At 41.5% G+C, this 20,001-nt stretch overlaps 1 protein-coding gene across 1 annotated transcript in view; it reads left to right on the top strand.

Moving 5' to 3' along the window:
- The first annotated feature begins 1,039 nt into the window (after positions 1 to 1,039).
- Positions 1,040 to 20,001, top strand: part of MARCO (macrophage receptor with collagenous structure) — a 37,329-nt gene continuing 18,367 nt past the window's right edge. Inside the window, exons 1-4 of the mRNA XM_052635949.1 lie at positions 1,040 to 1,148; positions 15,713 to 15,814; positions 17,324 to 17,455; positions 18,843 to 18,896. Of these exons, the coding sequence (XP_052491909.1) occupies positions 1,040 to 1,148; positions 15,713 to 15,814; positions 17,324 to 17,455; positions 18,843 to 18,896 (397 nt within the window). The remainder of the gene's footprint in view (positions 1,149 to 15,712; positions 15,815 to 17,323; positions 17,456 to 18,842; positions 18,897 to 20,001) is intronic.

Here is a 20,001-nt window from a genome sequence, read left to right on the forward strand (position 1 = left end):
GGTTCACAGTGTCTCTACTGATAATAGCAGCAGCACAATGTTAGTGTTCATTGCCCATCAGATGCAGCCCTGGCCACCTTACACCATTTAAGTCATTTAATGCACACACAAATTATTACCACCTTCCTTATTTTATGAACAAGAAAAGTGAGATGTTCAAAGCTGGCATGACTTTCCCATGGTCACACAACCACTTGCAGGAAGTGAAATTGGAACTCAGGCATTTAAGCTTTCAGGGTCCATGTGTTGACTACTGTGCTATATAACCTCCCTGGTAGAGAGTACCTGGTGTAGGGAAGAGAGCAAAGGGGTTTCTCTTAAGGGGCTCAGATCTTATTGGGACCAGAGCAAGCACACACTTTCACACACAGAGATAACGTGGAAAAGCAATGAGAGGAAACATAATTAAATGCTAAAACGTATGGGGTAGAGCAGTGTTTCTTCAACTTGAATGTGTACGTACATCACCTGGGGACCTTGTTAAACTATAGATTTGGATTCAGCCTCTATGGGGTGGGACCTGAGACTCTGCATTTACAACAGTTCCCAAGTGATGCCGATGCTACTGGTCCACGGCCCACGCTTTGTGTAGCTAGGATGAGCTCAAAGGATTGAAATAGGTCAGAGGAGTCAGATTTCACTGTGGGTTGGAGAAGTCCCATGACAATAAGCTGGGTCTGGGGTGAAGGCAGAGTATGGACAGGCAGAGGAGATGGGGGTCATTGGTTCTGCTCTTGGGGGCCTCAGAACAAGCAGTGATTTCAGGGACCTGTGATTTGTGTCCCAACTCCCCATACCCCTTAACAAGCAGTTGCACTAAGCAGGAGCTCCACGTGTGAATAGCCAGTTTTTGAGAAATGCCTAATCCTGACCATGTCAGGAAACATTTTGCAAATTCAGAAATCAGAGTCAAAGGAAGTACTGTGTGTTCTACAAGTAGAAGCAGTAGTCAAAAGGGAACAATCTCTCCCCAAGTGGTTCCTCTTGGAGAGAGCATTTCTGCTGGCTCCAGAACTTTGGCCATCTATAAACCTTAGCAATGGAAAATGAGGAAATCCTCAAAGAGAAAGAGCTCTTGGCTAGCACTGAAGACGGAACGGCTCTCGACCAAACCATGTTGTCTAGGATGGAGACATTTGAAGTTAATGGTAAAGTACTACTCCCCAATAATGACATTGCCTGTGATGTCTTTCTCTTGGCAACATAGGAATAGACAAGTCCATTGAAAGTCTAGGTTTGCACCTTAGAGATTCAATGATGCATTTCTGGAATGCTTCCACTGGAAATTTGTATAACGCTAGTAATAGAAACTGTCTTTTGCATACAGTTGGGTTTTCTTTCTTTTAGCTTTACAACTCACTTAAACTGTATTTAAATATTTTTCCTTTTCATTAATACTAATGCTTTTTATATGTCCCTCCTTTTTACTAATGTCTCTTTGACACACAGATTATGTCTGTGATGTTTGCAATAAAAGGAAAATGGAAAAAAAGAGGGACGAAAAAGTTTTACAAAACTGAGGCCAAGTGTCATATTTATTTAATGCAATTCTGTTAAAATTCTTTAAGATAGCTTCTGTGAATACTCATGTGTTGCTCAGGGAATGCCTTCTCTACTTGTGGGCTTCCTCAGTGGCTCAGTGGTAAAGAGTCTGCCTGAAATGCAGGCGACTTGGGTTTGGTCCCTGGGTCAGGAAGATCCCCTGGAGAAGGAAATCGAAACCCCCTTCAGTATTCTTGCCTGGGAAATTCCATGGACAGAGGAGCCTAGTGGGCTTCAGTCACAAAATGATGTAGCCTAGAGCTACTGCCCTAGTGGGCTACATGGGGTCACAGAAGAGTCAGACATGATTTAGCAACTAAACAACCAAGAATACGTTATAGCGGCATAACTAGTCTGTCTTAAACTCAGATTTTAAAATTCAGCCAGCTCCGTTGTTTTATTTTCTCCCTCAGTGTTACACAGGTGATGTATTTTTAAAAATCTAGAACTCATAACATTGAAAGTCACCAATGAGTGCTTCCCACAGGGGATCTCTGATTTCCTATTTCAGAATATCCTCTTGGAATTATCTTCCAAGTCAATTAGTCATTCCCATGCTCAGTCTTTTCTGGAAGTTGTATGTGTAGGAACAACTGCAGTTCTGTTCCCTGGCTTAACTGTCCCTCTTGTCCAGGGTCTGTTGTGCAAATCAGTGGCTGGAAAGATAGGGTGACAAAGGGTCTGGTGCTCTGCCTTTAGGTGTTCAAATGGGGTAACAATAAAGGCTGAATTACAGATGATTTTAATAATTGTTGGCTATTCAGAACTTTGGAGAAGGCAGCGTTATGGACATGTGGCTTTTTAAGATACTGAAAATGTTCAAGCAAAGTCAGGTGATCAAACAGACTCAGTACCTACTACCTGCTCAGCTCTGTACTCAGCTCCAAAATGATAGACAAGAATCAACCCAGTCTCTGGCCTCAAGTAGGATGGAGGCTATAGTACATGACCACAGGTAGTCATGTAGGATGGAGGACGGCAGAGTGAGCCTATCCATAACTCATTGCTATACAATTTGTCACTGGCTGTCACTGAGATTTGCACAGGACTTTATGGACAGATCTAATCTGGTGCGGGGCCCTGGAGGGCAGAGCTGAGATCTCTTCTAAAGTTTAATGGATAAAGAGGATCCATTAGAGAAAGAAAATGGAAGCTGGGACAGGGGTAGGGCACCACATGTTTGTGATACTTTCACAAGAATATTCAGGGAAAAAAAAAAACAACTCCATATTGTTTCGTTCAAAATTGGGTGGAGTAACTCAATGGGGATTGAGATTAAGACCAATTAAGCCAGACCTTGTCCTGAAAACGTCTAATGAGAAAAAAATGCACACTGTGAGAGTGGTGAGTTAATTTTTTTTTAATTGGAGGATAATTGCTTTATAATGTATTGGTTTCTGCTGTACAACAATGTGAATCAGCCATTGTTGTTGTTTAGTCATTATGCTGTGTTCCACTCTTTTGCAACCCCGTGAGCTGTCCGTGGGATTTTCCAGGTAAGAATACTGGAGTGGGTTGACAGTTCCTTCTCCGGGGATTTTCCCAACCAGGAATTGAATCCACAGCTCCTGTCACATCTCCTTCATTGCAGGTGGGTTCTTTCCTGCTGAGCCATCTTAGTTCATAAGTATATCCCCTCCCTCTAGAGCCTCTCTCCCACCCTCATCCCAACCCTCTAGGTTGTCACAGAGCACTAGGTTGAGTTCCCTGTGTTATACAGCAACTTTCCACTAGCTATCTATTTTAGACATGGTAATGTATTTTGGGCTTCCCTTGTGGCTCAAATAGTAAAGAATCTGCCTGCAATGCAGGAGACCAGGGTTCAGTCCCTGGGTCAGGAAGATCCCCTGGAGAAGGGAGTGGTTACCCACTCCAGTATTCTTGCCTGGAGAATTCCATGGACAGAGGATTCTAGTGGGCTATATAGTCTATGAGGTCACAAAGAGTTAGACACAACTGAGCTACTAACACAGCAACAACAAATGCATAAATTTCAATGCAGTTTGGGACAAAATAAGGACAATAGCCCCAGAGATAGCATTTCAAATAGCTCTGAGAAAATGCTCCAAAGAGGCAAAGGGGAAGGTCAGAGTTATATATGATTTTAGTGAAGGGGGTACTTGCAGTCAAGTACACATTTTGGCAGAGGCTTGCTGCCAATCACAAAGAGCAGATGTCACTGTTAATGATTTTAGTGCTTTTTCAGATGTGAGGAGAGGAAAGAACTGGGCTCATAAAATCTAATCCTATAAATATCTATCTGAAGACCGATTCTACCATTTTCCCCAGAGTACAAGAATGCCTCATTCTTGACCTCCACACTGAACTCCTTTCAGAGGGTGTTGAAAACAGTGGCTCATTATCTAATCCTTGTAGAGGTAGATGGCAGGTGCCAATTTGTAGGTGGCAAGGGCAGCGGGGAGCTTTGTAGAGACTGAAGTTGGCTGAGAGGCAGTGGTTTGCTCTTCAGTTACTTATCCTCACAGATGGGGGATGAGTTGGAAAGAGTAACTCTGGGGACAGAGAGGAGCTTGGCAGCCAGAGATGATGAGAGACAGCAGTTGTGTGGAAGGAAAAGAGAGGATGCTCTGGAAAAACAGAAGTCAGATCAGTAAGGCTACAGTGGGGAGTCATGGCAAGTGAGGATGATGCATAAGTCAAAGGTGAACCCTAGATTTCTGACTGGGGTTATAGATACCATGATGTAAAAATCTAACCACAATCACTCCTGTTTGGAGAGACCATTTTCCTAAATGCATCCACAAAGTTCCTATCTCCTCATACAAAGAACATGGAATGCATGGAACTTTCTAGATGAATCCCGTTATGGATAATGCTCACTGTGAGATTATGTAACACCAGTGCCCCGTCAGGGCTTACTGAGACTAAAAAAAACTATTTGCTTCAGCTCTAAATGGCTCCAGCCTCATCTATCTGTCTGTCCTCACTTATCTGTCTGTCCACCCATCTATCTATCCATCATCTATCTGTCTACCTATCTCTCTGTCAACTGAAGATTGCGTAAGTTATCTGAAGAGGCTCTGCAGACTGAAGGCTCTTGCTGCCCTTAAGACAATGAAACTCCAGGTTTTCCTTCATGAACAAATATCAGTTCCTCTTCCCTTCAACAATGGAGGATTTGAGCCCAAATGACAGAATACACACTTGTTTCTGTGGTCCATATCTTTCTGGAATGTACTTCTTTCACCTTCTTGAAAATATGAGCATTTCTCTGGCTCACATCTTCCTGTCACTCTCCTTACGGGATGTGTCTGATATCTGAACTTCTGTTACCAGATCAGCATGCTCTTGCCAGTTTCTGTGGAATGTAATCTAGCCCTCTCATGCAAAGCTCTCAATTATTTTAGGTATTATATCTTTCATCATGATATTTCTTCCCACCATCCGAAGAACATCCTTCTTGACAGAGAAGACCCCAAATAATACAAATAGAGAAGTTATGGGGGGGCAGGTATTGTTTGTTTTAATTAACATAGAGCATTGGCCCCAGCATTGGACCTAGCTTTCCCCTCTCTTTGCTCTGAAGTTAATTTTAAATATTCTGCTAACATGAAATTAAAAGACGCTTATTCCTTGGAAGGAAAGTTATCACCAATCTAGATAGCATATTCAAAAGCAGAGACATTACTTTGCCAACAAATGTCCGTCTAGTCAAGGCTATGGTTTTTCCAGTAGTCATGTATGGATGTCAGAGTTGGACTGTGAAGAAAGCTGAGCGCCGAAGAATTGATGCTTTTGAACTGTGGTGTTGGAGAAGACTCCTGAGAGCCCCTTGGACTGCAAGGAGATTCAACCAGTCCATTCTAAAGGAGACCAGTCCTGGGTGTTCATTGGAAGGATTGATGGTAAAGCTGAAACTCCAATACTTTGGCCACCTCATGCGAAGAGTTGACTCATTGGAAAAGACTCTGATGCTGGAAGGGATTGGGGGCAGGAAGAGAAGGGGACGACAGAGGGTGAGATGGCTGGATGGCACCACCAAATCGATGGACATGAGTTTGAGTGACCTCCGGGAGTTGGTGATGGACAGGGAGGCCTGGCGTGCTGTGATTCACAGGGTCGCAAAGGGTCGGACACGACTGAGCGGCTGAAGTGAACTGAACTGAAAAGACTTTAACTTTGGAGTCTATGCAGGGTCAGCCCTGCTGAAAGGACTACTTTCATTTCACATTGTTGTTCTGACTTTTGTGTTTTGTCATGTCCTTATTTCTCAACATTTTCTGAAACTCTGACTACCCAGAGGTGTTTTTCCACTTTTTATTGTGAAATATTTTTAATTTCACAGAAAGTTGCAAATAATGTACAGGGAAGTCTTTGTGACCTTCACCCATTTTCTTCCAGTGATAACATCTTACATAACTCTAGTACAATATGACAAGCCGGGAAGTGATATCCATACAATCCACAGAGCTTATGTAGGTTTCTTTAGTTTTACATGCACTCATTTGTGTGTGTGAATATGGTTCTCTACAATTTTATCAGATGTGTATACCTGCATAACCACTACCAAAATCAAGATATAGAACAATTCCATCACCACAAAACCTCCGTCATGGTATTTTTTAGAGATGCACATGCCCTCTCTCCCGTGCAACAATCACTATCCCCAGCTACCACTAATCAGCTCTTTATAATTTTTCTATTTAAAGAAAGTTACATGAATTACAAGTATGTAACTTTTTGAAGATTGGCTTTTTTTCCCCCTTGAGATCCATCCAAGTTGTTGTATGTATCAATAGTTGGTTCTATTATTAATGAGTTTTACTGAGTATTATTTTGTGATATGACTGGACCACAGTTACCATTCGCCCACTGAAAGACTTTTGAGTTGTTTCCAGTTTGGGGCTATTACAAATAAAGCTGTGATGCTTATTTATGGAAAAGTTTTCATGCAAGCACAAATTTTCATTTCTCTGGGAAAAATGCCCAAAAGTGCAATTAATTGCTGGATTCTAGGTATGTTTAGTATTATAAAAAGCAGTCGATCTGTTTTTCAAGTGTGGATGTTCCATTTTACATTCCCATCAGCAGTGTACAACTGATTCACTGTCTCTGCATCCTTGCCAGCAATTGGTATTATCACTATTTTTACTTTAGCCATTTTGATAAGCATGTGATAGTAATACTTCACTGTAATTTTAATTTGTATTTTCCTAGTAGCTAATGATGTTGAGTGAAAAAGTTGGCTTAAAGCTCAACATTCAGAAAACAAAGATCAAGGGATCTGGTCCCATCAGTTCATGGGAAATAGATGGGGAAACAGTGGAATCAGTGTCAGACTTTATTTTTCTGGGCTCCAAAATCACTGCAGATGGTGATTGCAGTCATGAAATTAAAAGACACTTACTCCTTGGAAGGAAAGTTATGACCAACCTAGACAGCATATTAAAAAGCAGAGATATTACTTTGCCAACAAAGGTCCGTCTAGTCAAGGCTATGGTTTTTCCAGTGGTCATGTATGGATGTGAGAGTTGGACTGTGAAGAAAGCTGAGCGCCTAACAATTGATGCTTTTGAACTGTGGTGTTGGAGAAAACTCTTGAGAGTCCCTTGGACTGCAAGGAGATCCAACCAGTCCATTCTAAAGGAAATCAGTCCTGGGTGTTCACTGGAAGGACTGATGCTAAGGCTGAAACTCCAATACTTTGGCCATCTCATGCGAAGAGTTGATTCATTGGAAAAGACCCTGATGATGGGAGGGATTTGGGGCAGGAGGAGAAGGGGATGACAGAGGATGAGATGGCTGGATGGCATCACCGACTCGATGGACATGAGTTCGAGTGACCTCCGGGAGTTGGTGATAGACAGGGAGGCCTGGCATGCTGTGATTCATGGGGTTGCAAAGAGTTGGACATGACTGAGCAACTGAACTGAACTGAACTGAATGATATTGAATATCATTTTATGTGTTCATTTGTCACTTATACACCCTCCTCAGGGAAATGTCTCTTTGTGTCTTTTGCTTATATTTTAATAGAATTTTTCTTTTTTACTAAGCTAAAGCTAAACTTTTTGAGAATTCTTCATATACTTAAAATATATATCCTTTGCTGGATATGCAATTTGCAAATATTCTTTCTCAGCTGTAATTTGTCATTTCATCTGCTTAACAAAGTCTTTTGCAAAGTGAAAGTATTTAATTCTATTGGGGTCCAATTTATTGACATTTCCTTTTATGGATTGTGCTTTTGGTATCAAGTCTGAGAACTTTTTACCTAGCACTGGGTCCTAAAGATTTCTCCTATGTGTAATTCCAAAGCTTTTAAAGTTTTATAATATAATATCATGGTTCATTTTGAGTTGATGTGAAGTTTAGGTCAAGGTTTGTTTATTTTGCCTATGGATGTCCAACTGCTTCAATACCATGTGCTGGTATTGAAGCAATCAGTACTATCCTTCCTCAAGTAAATTACTTTTGCACCTTTGTCAAAAATCGGTTGGGCACACTTGAAGGAAATGGCAACCCACTCCATTATCCTTGCCTGGAAAATCTCATGGACAGAGGAGCCTGGTGGGCTGCAGTCCATGGGGTCACAAAGAGTCATACACGACCAAGCAACTAACACTTTCACTTACTTACTTGTATGAGTCTATTTCTGTGTCCTTCATTCTGTCCATTAATCTACATGTCTATCCCTGCACCAATACCTCACTGTCTTGATACTGTAGATTTATTGTAACTCTAAACATAAAGTAATGTTATTTCTCACATTTTATTCTTCTTTTTCAAGATGATTTTAACTATTCTGGGGCTTGTGCCTTTCCATATAAATTTTGGGGTAAACTTATACCATTAAAAACCTTGCTGGATTTTGTAAGAATTATATTATACTTCTCAGTTCAGTTCAGTTCAGTTGCTCAGTCACGTCCGACTCTTTGCGACCCCTTTGCAGCACGCCAGGCCTCCCTGTCCATCTAGATAGTTCAAAAACTGATATCTTTACATCTTTATGTTGTTTTACAATCCAGGAACTTGGTATGTTCCCATATTTCTTTGGGTCTTTGTTGCTTTTTTTTTTAATGAAAATTTTGTAACTTTTGGGCATACTGATCTGTGTACATTTTGTTAAATTTATATCAAAGTATTTCATTGTCTTTAGACCAATTATAAATGTGTTTTAAATTTTGATTTCCACTTGTTTGTCAGTTGTATATAGAAAGAGGGAGTGAGAACCCACATCCTTGCCTTGTTCCCAGTCTAAGGAGGAAAGTTTTCTGTCTCACCATTAATAGTGATATAAGCAGGCCAGTGTATAGACTTAGCCTTGCAATGCAGGGGGTGTGGGTTGAATCCCTAGTTGGGGAATGGAGATCCTACATGCTTCTCTAGTGAAAAACCAAAACATAAAACAGAAGCAATATTGTAACAAATTCAATACAGACTTTTTAAAAATGGTCCACATCAAAAAAAGAAAAAAGAGTGATGTAAGCTTTAGGTAGCTGTTGATACTCTTTTTAAAAAAAGAAAATTTGAGAATGTTCTCTTCTAATTTGCTGAGAGTTATATTATAAATGTGTTATTTATTATGAGAGTGATAATTATGATAGTTTATCATGAATTGGATTTTGTTAAGTACTTTTTTCTGCATTAACTAACTATACAGTTACATGATTTTTCTTCTTTAGTCTATTGATATGTAGATTACATTGATTTTCTAACACTGAACCAGTCATGTATACCTGGAAATCCCATTTAGTATATAAATCTTTTTAATGCTTTATTGGATATGGTTTACTGCTATTTTGTGGAGGATTTTTGTGTCAACATTCATGAGACATATTGATCTTTAGTTTCCTTTTTGTACTGTCTTTGATTTTCATATTATAATAATACTTACAAAACGACTGAAAAGTGCTCTTTACTCTTCTGTAAACCGTAAGAGATTGTCTGAACTTAGTGTTAACTCTTTTCTTAAAGGTTTGTTAGGATATTGGACCTGGACATTTCTTTTATAAGAGATTTTAAATTACAAATTAAACTTGTTTAATAGGCGTAGATATTTATATTATTTCTTTCACCTTGGTTGAGTTTTTTATAGTTTGTGATTTTTCAAGAATTGGTTCATTCCAAGTTGTTAGCATAAAGTTAGTAGTATTTTCTTGTTTTCTTTTTAACGGCTGCAGCATCTGTGGCAATACACCCTGTTTTATTCTTGATATTGGTGATTTGTGTCTTCTTTCTTTTTATCTTTGTCAGTCTTGAGAGCGCTTTATCAATTTTTATTGATTTTATTCAAACAACCAGATTTTCGGTTTTTCATTTTCTCCCTTGTATTCTTATTTTAAATCTCGTTGATGTCTGCTCTGGTCTTTATTATTTCTTTTTCCTGGTTGTTTATGACTTACTTTTATGTTTTCTTGAGGTAAGAACTCAGTTTATTGATTTGAGAACTTTCCTCATATGTATTGTAAACTTTTAGTGCTGTGAATTTCCTTTCCAGTGCTGCTTTAGATGCATTCCATAATTTGATATCTTTTATTTCCACTTTTTTTCAATTCTTTTTAAGATTTTTTTCTTTGAGACTTTTCCTATGACCCATGCATTATTTAAAAGTTAAAAAAAGATTCCAATTGTTTGAAGATTTTTCTGTTATTATCTTCTATTTTGATTCCATTATTGTCAGAGAATATCTGTAAATTTTAATTTCTTTTACAGTTTGTTGAGGTTTGTTTTATGACTCAAGATATGGTCTTAGTAAATATTCTATGTATGCATGGAGAGAATGCATATTCTGTTGCTGTTGCATGGAGCATTTTATAAATGTTAGATCCTGTTGGTGTTCAGTTGTTCTACACTTTTGCTGATTACCTAACAACTGCTGAGAATGGGGTGTTAAATCCCCAATTATAACTAGGATTTGTCCATTTCTCTTTTCAGTTGTATCAATTCTGTTTCATGTGAACAGAAGTTCTACTGTTTGGTTTCTTACAGACATCTTATAAAGGGTCATAGTTTTTCACTCACCTTGCCAGTTTCTGCCCTCTACTTGGTATAGTTAGATTATTTATGAAAGTAATTATAGTTACTTTAGGTTTAAATCTGCCATCCTAGTTTGTGTTTTCTCTTTGTTTCTTCTATTTCCCATTCATCTGTTTCTCTTTTCTTATCTTCCTATAGGTTAACTGAGCACTTTTTAGAGTTCCATTTTTATTTATTTATAGTCTGTTTGTGGTACATCTCTTTTAATAGTTTATTTAGCAGTTTCTCTGTGCATTACAATCTACATACATAACTTAGCACAGTCTGTGGTATCAACATTTTACCACTTTGAGTCAAATGTAAAAATCTTATTTACATTTATGTCTTTTTATTGTCTTCACTTTTTAAAATGAATTGTCTGAGGTATTTCCTCTACATACACTGAGAGCCGCATTAGATGGTCTCATATATTTGTTTCAACCGTCAATTGTGATCTTTAAAAGCTGTGAGAAGAGGGATAATCTAATATATATCCTTGTATTTTACACATTCTTCTTTCCCTTTTCCTGTTCTTTCCTTTGGAGGTGTCAAACCTTTGCCTACATCATTGCCATTCTATTTGAAGATTCCCTTCAGCCATTCTTTAAAGGCAAGTTCATGAGCAATAATTTCTATTAGTTTTCCTTCATCTGAGAACCTCCATTTTCCAATCATTGTTAAAGGATGCAGTAGGAATAGAATTCACTGTGGACAGTTTCTTTCCGCACACAAAAAGTATTGTGCCACTTCTAGCTGACCTCTGTGGTTTCCGATGAAAAATCTGCTGACATTCCGAATAGATATTACCTTATAAGTAGTTTCTCCTTCCCCTCTGGCTGTTTTCAAGACGTTTTCTTTTTCTTTTGATTTTTGATTTTCTTTATCTCTAAATTTTTCAGATTTTTGCCTATGTATCTTGATATGAAGTTCTTCGAATTTACCATGTTTGGGATTTGCTCAATTTCTTGGATCTGTAGGGTGTTTCATCAAATTTGAGAAATTTTCAGCTATTGTTATTTCTTTGAGGGTTTTTTTTTTTGTGTTTTTTTGTGGCTTCACACTCTTTCTAGGACTTCAATGATGAGTATTATGTGTTTTGTGTGTGTGTGTCTTTTTTTATTGACTCACATCTCTGAGGCTCTGTTTATTTGTTGTTTTATTGTTGTTGATTTTCTGTTTTTCAGATGGGGCAATTTCTATTGTTCTATCATTTAGTTGAGTGATTCTTTCTTTTGTCGTATTTATTACACTATTGAGCCAATGTGGTGATGTTTTAAAAGGATTTTTGGCATTTTGAAATTCTATAATTTCCATCTGAGTCTTTTATATATCTTCTATTTTGTGAGATTTTTAAAAAAATTTTGTTTGTAAGTACTCATTAGAGCATTTTCGTGGTGGCTGCTTTAAAATTTTATTGAATAATTCCAACATTTGTGTCATCTCAATGATCTCAGGTTTAAGTTTCTTGCATAATCTGTTTAGGTTTGTTAGACAGATTCTGGCCCATTTTGTGGGCTATCATTCTTGACAGTTTCTTCTAACCACTAAGAGATAAAATGATTGATGTCAGTCAGTTCAGCTACTCAATCATGTCTAACTCTTTGCAACCCCAATGGACTGAAGCACATCACACTCCCAGAGCTTGCTCAAACTCATGTCCATTGAGTCGGTGATGCCATCCAACCAGCTCATCCTCTGTCATCCCCTTCTCCTCCTACCTTCAATCTTTCCCACCATCAGGGTCTTTTCCAGTGAGTCAGCTCTTCCCATCAGGTAGCCAAAGTATTGGAAATTCAGCTTCAGCATCAGTCCTTCTGATGAATATTCAGAACTGATTTCCTTTAGGACTGACTGGTTTGATCTCTTTGCAGTCCAAGGGACTCTCAAGAGTCTTCTCCAACACCACAGTTCAAAAGCATCAATTCTTTGACATTCAGCTTTCTTTATAGTCCAACTCTCACATTCATACATGACTACTGGAAAAACCATAGCTTTGACTAGAGGGACCTTTTTTGGCAGAGTAATGTCTCTGCTTTTTAATATGCTGTCTAGGTTGGTCATAGCTTTGCTTCCAAGGAGCAACCATCTTTTAATTTCATGGCTGCAGTCACCATCTGCAGTGATTTTGGAGCCCCCCAAAATAAAGTCTGTCACTGTTTCCATTGTTTTTCCATCTATTTGCCGTGAAGTGATGGGACTGGATGCCATGATCTTCGTTTTTTTGAATGACGAGTATTAAGGCAACTTTTTCACTCTCCTCTTTCATTTTCTTCAAGAGGCTCTTTAGTTTTTCTTCGCTTTCTGCCATAAGGATGCTGTCATCTCCATATCTGAGATTATTGATATTTCTCCCATCAATCTTGACTCCAGCTTGTGCTTCATCCAGTCTGGTATTTAGCATGATGTACTCTGCATATAAGTTAAATAAACAGGGTGACAATGTACAGCCTTAATGTACTCCTTTCCCAATTTGGAACCAGTCCATTGTGCCATGTCTGGTTCTAACTGTTGTTTCTTGACCTGTATACAGATTTCTCAGGAGGCAAGTAAAGTGTTATTGTATTCCCATCTCTTTAAGAATTTTCCACAGTTTGTTGTGATCCACACAATTAAAGGCTTTAGCATGGTCAATGAAGCAGAAATAGATGATTTTCTGGAACTCTCTTGCTTTTTTGATGATCCAACAGATGTTGCTAGTTTGATTTCTGGTTCCTCTGCTTTCTAAATCCAGCTTGAACATCTGAAAGTTCTCAGTTCACATACTGTTGAAGCCTAGCTTGGAGAATTTTGAGCATTACTTTGCTACTGTGTGAGATGAGAGCAATTGTGTGGTAGTTTGAACACTCTTTGTCATTGCCTTTCTTTGGGATTGGAATGAAAACAGACCTTTTCCAGTCCTGTGATCACCAAATTTGCTGACATATTGAGTGCAGCACTTTAACAGCATCATCTTTTAGGATTTGAAATAGCTCATCTGGAATTCCATCACATCCACTAGCTTTGTTCATAACAAGCTTCCTAAGGCCCACTTGGCTCTCTGTGAGTAATCATACCATCATGGTTATCTGGGTCGTTAAGATCTTTTTTGTATAGTTCTATGTATTCTTGGCACCTGTTCTTAATATCTTCTGCTTCTGTTAATGATCAACATAGGGGTAAAGAATTTATCATATCCTTTGCTTTGTACAAAGACAAAACCTACAGATTTAAAGTTCCCAGTTCTAAAATACTTTGCCTTTATGCCAGTTATAGCTCTGAATTAAAAAGCAATCTGCATTCTGGACCTGAACTACTCCCACCTCCCTTGTCATGTCTGTTTTTCCTCCTGTTATCCTTTTTCAAACGCCTTACACCATGTTCCTACCATGTGGTTGAAAATATCTGTATCTTCCATGCTGGCCCTCACCCCTACCTCTAGCATCTATGATATGTGTGTCTCTGAAACTTAGTTTATCTTTCTATTCCCATCACATGTTAAGTTTCATCACATTTTGTGCTGTCTATGAGACTGTATTTGCCATCCACCAACTTCTATTAAGCGTGAGGCTTCCTGTCACACTTGTTCATTCTCACTATCATGACTATATGGTACCTGAGGTTTTAAGTTGCATTCCTGATGCTCTTCCAATACTTTTAAACTGACAGTGTTCAACTCTGCCCACATTTGGCACCCAGACTACTCATTCATCCATTCAACTAGCCAGTCGCCATTTTTCCAGCATGTCATATTGATGTGGAATGCAGCCTTAGCAACTTCCAGGCCATATAAAGGGGATTGAGACATAGAAATAGTTCAAGGTGCTCAGGGTCACAGCAGATAAAAACACAATGATGTGGGAAAGCAGAGCAAGGTCCCACCCATCCCAGGGGAGCCTGAGGATTTATCTTGGAGCAGGGAAGTCTCTACTCTGCTCCCAAAGGATGAGTAATAATTAGTTATGCCTAAAGAAGGAAGGAATATTCATTCCTTGGGTATCCAGAGGAGATACCCTGTCTGAAGTCAGAAGGATGTAACCCCAGTGGTCTGGGCTCAGGGGTCAGTATCAGGGGTGGAGGTGAGGTATAGAGGCATGGCCACAGGAGAGCTGGCTGGAGACCAGGCTACATGTACCCATAGGGGAGTTGTTTGTCCTGAGGGCAGTGAGCCCAAGGGCTGAAAACAAGGGAGCAACTGGGGCAGGATGTGTGTTGGAGAACTCACTCATGTGGGCCTGGACTCCAGGGTGCATGCAGGTAGAGTGGACACCCTGTGGTAGACAGAGACTAGCCATGCGTCTTTAAGGAATATGAAGCAACTAATAAAGAGAACAGTTAAATCTCTGTTGACTGAGAAAACTAGAAGAAAATCCATGGGAAAATTCTTCATTGCAGAAGGAACATGTGCTTTAGTTGATTACATACTACTAAAGCACATGTGATAAGCACAACATGATAAGCACATGTGCTACAGTAGTATGTATTTGTAACATGATATCATTAGTGTAAAACTGAAAGGAGAAATAGTCCATCTACGAGGATATGGGTTTGTTCCGAAGGGGGAATGGGAGGAAGGTGGCATCCTAGAAAGCTAATGAAGCTTACCTCAGCAGGCTAGGACCTCAGGGGATTAATTATGAGATTATTAATCCTTGAAATGCTCTCCATATTATTTGATGAATTATATTATGCATGTTTTACTTTCATAATTTAAAAATCTAAAGAAAAAGAAAGCAAAGGCCTGGACAAAATTTGCAGATCTTGTCTTATAACCTAATAGGTTTTTCAACTGTTCCAAACCTCACTCAGTGCTTATAAAATGGAAATAATAATTTTCCTCCAAAAATTTTGAACTTGAAAGATGTTAATTCATCAGTTAATCTGATGTATATCTATTGCACACCCCCTGTAGCAGGTGGCACACTGGGGCTTCTACAGTGAGCAAGGCCGATGTAATATCTGGTTTAAGGACCATACTCTTTCAGCAAAGAATATATGCAGAGGCATTTTTCACCCAGCCACACAAACGAGTGGCTTCTTGCCTTGTGGAAGGAGGATCAAGGGGAGGATGTGGGTGTCATTGGTCTTTGTGTCTTTCCCCTCATGGAACCTCATGGAGAGCCCCTTGCTCACCCAGAGGGGATTTGGGCCCAGGCTAGGGACCTCTGCTCTCCACCCTCTCTAGCAGCTGCTTTCTGTCTGTGTTCTACTTCAGATCCAAAGCCCAAGAGGAGAAATGGAATGAACTGCATCATGGTCCTAGTGGTCATGTACCTGGTTCTGCTCACTGTGGGCGCTGGGCTATTGGTGATACAAGGTAAAGCGTCTGAGTCCTGTCTGCTCCTTCCTTGGGTAACAATGTGGACCCACCTGACAGAGAACTCAGGTTCAGGGGAGAGCCCTGGGGCCACTGCTGCCCATCTGCTGGGAGAGAGCTCTCAGGCCCTGGGCGACCAGGGTGGTGGGGGAGGGGAGGAGAAAGCAGAAAGGGGAGTGTGTGTTACGTGTTACATGTGTGTGTATGTGTGGGGGGGGAGGGGAGGGAGGCAAGGAGAAATAGACCACACATGTGTATGTCTGGAGCATAAAGAGGCAGTGATTTCACACAAGTGTGCCTTATGCATCTCACATCAAGAATTCCCTCTCTGTGGGAGGGATGGAGCTTTGTTTGTTTGTTTGTTTTTTAATTTATTTATTTTGATTGGAGGCTAGTTACTTTACGATATTGTAGTGGTTTTGCCATACATTGACGTGAATCAGCCATGGGTGTACATGTGTTCCCCATCCTGAATCCCTTCCCACCTCCCTCCCCATCCCATCCTTCTGGGTCATCCCAGTGCACCAGGCCTGAGCACCCTGTCTCATGCACCAAACCTGGACTGGCAATCTGTTTCACATATGATAGTATACATGTTTCAATGCTACTCTCTCAAATCATTCCACCCTCGCCCTCTCCCACAGAGTCCAAAAGACTTTTCTATACATCTGTGTCTCTTTTGCTGTCTTACATATAGGGTTATCATTACCATCTTTCTAAATTCCATATATATGCGTTAGTATACTGTATTAGTGTTTTTCTTTCTGGCTTACTTCACTCTGTATAATAGGCTCCAGTTTCATCCACCTCATTAGAACTGATTCAAATGTATTCTTTTTAATGGCCGAGTAATATTCCATTGTGTGTATATACCACAGCTTTCTTATCCATTCGTCTGCTGATGAACATCTAGGTTGCTTCCATGTCCTGGCTATTATAAACAGTGCCGTGATGAACATTGGGGTACATGTGTCTCTTTCAATTCTAGTTTAGGAAGGAGCTTTTTTGATCAGTGTTTTGTTTCAACATCATTTGACTTTCAAAGTGGTCCCAGTCCAAATGGTTAGGTCAGAAAGCAATTCCATCATACAGACAGTGAAGTTGCTCAAGCGTGTCATGTGCCCAGTTGTCATAACACGCATCACACACACATTAATGCCTCACATGATTAGGCCAGGTCAGCATATTAGTGGCCATGCACTCACGCCCAAGCATGCACAAAGTTCTTAACTGCATGCAGGTTGATCATGGATGCAGTGGGTGCACAGACTGTGCCAGTGTGTTCTATGGACATGTAACATCTGTGAGTGTAAAGTGCCCATGTGCAAGATACAGACAAAGCTCTGTGCTCACTCTAGGTCCTCACAGTACACAAAACATGTGTTTACATAGTCAGAACTTACACAGTTATGCACATATAACACAGAATGTCAGGGCTATGTTCAAATGCCTTGGGATTTAATGAAGTCCCTAAAAGAATGCTGAAGGGTTGGGGTGTGGGGTGTCCAGTTCTAAACCTGCAGGAGCGGCTCCGGATCCTGGAGACACCCTACAACAATGAAACACAGGACCAGCTCACCCAAGTCCTCACCAAGCAGGAGAGCCTACAGCAACGGATGGACAACTTTATTCAGATCCCAGGTTGGTCCCTTCCCACTGAGCTGGGACTTTCCAGAGAGAATGAGAGTGGGGGAGCTGCTTGTGTGTGGGCAAGAGGGTCTTTAGACCTGAATTCCTTTCTTCAGCAGAGGGGCTTCCCGGACCCTGGCCTGCCATGAGACCCTGGAGGCCAAGAGAGGGAGTAAAGGCTGAATGAGGAGGGCATGAAATTACAGGCATCCTGGGTGGCTGCAGACAGATCTGGAGGGAGTGGGGTCAGGAAGCTGGGAGCCAAGGACCCTGTCCAAATGATTATGACATCTAAGAGCCGAGGTCTTCAGTAACCGTCCCAAGGTCAGGTCTGAGCCACAAAGCCCTCAGACCAGCCCAGAACGCTCAGGAGGGCAGGTAAAATGCAGAGCCTGGGGCAATTCCTAGGACCACTTTCAAGTGGCAAACTAATACCAGTCTGTGGCTGGAGAGAGGAACAGTGGGCCAAAGCAGGGACCATTGAGGGGAGAGGACATTGAACTTGCCCTTATAGAAGAGACCCCAGAAAGCACCCTGGCTCCTCCCACATGTGGGGATACAGAGAGAGGTGGCAGACTGCCACACAGAAGGCTTTCCCCTGCACTTGACCCTGCAGGCCCTTCGTCTTGGGCTTCCAGCGTCCAAAACTGTAAGAAGTGAATTTCTTTGGTTAAGCCCCACCTCCCCAGTCCATAATGTGTTGTTATAATGGCCAGAATGGACTAAGACAGGACAAGCAGCCCCATCACATCCATCCAAGTCTTTGGGAGGCTGTCATCCCCAAAACAGTCCTAGAAAGGGAGAGATCTGATATGGGTGGCAGCAGCGATGGGTGCCATTTATCAGAGCCTGGGCACGCTTTCCATGTGGGTTTCCATGTGGCAGCCTCAGAATAGCCCTGCTTAACTGGTATATGAACCCTAGTTCATTGATGAGAAAGCTGATGCTCCAAACAATGAAAGGTCAGGCCCAGGGTCACTCAGCTAAAGAGGCAGTGCTGCTTTTCAAACCCAGATCTGTCCGGCTCAACCTCCCTCTGGAGCATCATCTACACAACTGAATTTTGCCTGCTGGGTGGGCCATGAGCTTCTTGGGGGAAGGCACTCCATCTTTTCTTTCTTCCATGCCGTTTGGATGATCCGTGGTGCCCAGTGATACTTGTCGAGTAAATGATGGTGTGAGAGGCACTGTCATCCTCACCTTGGTCATTGGGGCATGGTGTCTCTGCTTCTTTTCCTTAGGTCTTTCAGGTCCAAAGGGGCCCAGGGTGGACCTCGCCTTCCCCACCTGCCAGGAGCACTCGCAGAGAAGTCATAGAAACCGCCTCTGTCTACTGGCCCCATAATCCATTCTCCTCCTCCTTTTCCAGGCTACATTCTGAATGCCTTTTCCTTTCCAGGACCCCCAGGACCCCCAGGACCCCGAGGCCCACCAGGAATCAAGGGAGAGGCAGGTGAGCAGGGGCTGGGTGTGTGTGCCAGGCAGGCAGCAGCCTGTCTCGGAGCAGCTGCAACACACACCCCACCTCGAGAGTCTGAATTCCGAGTGGGATCTGTGTGTGAGGGAGGTCACCTGGGGTGAGACCCTACGTGTCCTGGGATGCTGGGAATTACCTGCTTCACGGAGGAGACACCTAGGTATGGATGGAAGGGTGAGGACAATCCAAGACTTGGTGCTCAGAGTACAAGCCTATGAGCATCCCTGGAGAGAGTCAAGCTCGTTGGCCCAGACTCCAGAGTTTGACACAACTGCCTCCACCACAGACTGGTTGCACGACCTGGGGAGCACTCCTTTACCTCTCTGAGTCTCAGTTTCTGTGTCTGTAAAATGGGGATAAGAATGCTTCAGAGGATTTCTGGGAAGTTAAAATTATAACTTAAAGCCCATGATTGGCTCTGTTTTTTAGTCTGTGGCCTTAATATGCTCAGGTGCCTTACCAGTAGCCACAGCAAGGCTAGGATGTGGGGGCTCGGATGGCCCCTGAGGGAGAGGGGCTTCATCACTGTTACAATCCACTCTGCTCTTCACTTAGACTCTCAAACCTCCAATCCCCAGAGGGGTGGAGGCTGCTGAGTTGTAAAGATGCCAAGAAAGCTGTTACTGAAGAAAGAGCAGAATGAGAGGATTTGCAAGAAAAGGGGAAATAGACTGAGAGCCTCTAAGTCTCCAGGACTCCGAGACAGAAAGAAAAACACCACTAGCTGCAGAAGGAAAACTTGTTAGGAGGGAAAACTTTTCTTTTTTCCAGGAACTAATTTTTGGAAGGATTTTAATAGAAGGGGAAATCCCAGCAGGCCTAGTGTTCTAAGTCTCCAGCAGGGTTTTTCTGGGGAAGGTTTTCAGAATGGAGCATGGGCAGACAGTAGGAGGAGAGTTCAGGGACCCACCCAGGCACACAGTCACACATGCACGGTCACACTAGGGCACCTGCTCACACGTGCACATATACTCACATGCTAACACACCCACACACGCACTCACATGCACTCACTACCCCTACTACAAACTCATACACACTCACTCACTCAGCCTTCAGGGCCAGGGAGGGGCAAGGTCAC

Source organism: Budorcas taxicolor, chromosome 2 (assembly GCF_023091745.1).
Source record: "Budorcas taxicolor isolate Tak-1 chromosome 2, Takin1.1, whole genome shotgun sequence".
NCBI lineage: Eukaryota > Metazoa > Chordata > Mammalia > Artiodactyla > Bovidae > Budorcas > Budorcas taxicolor.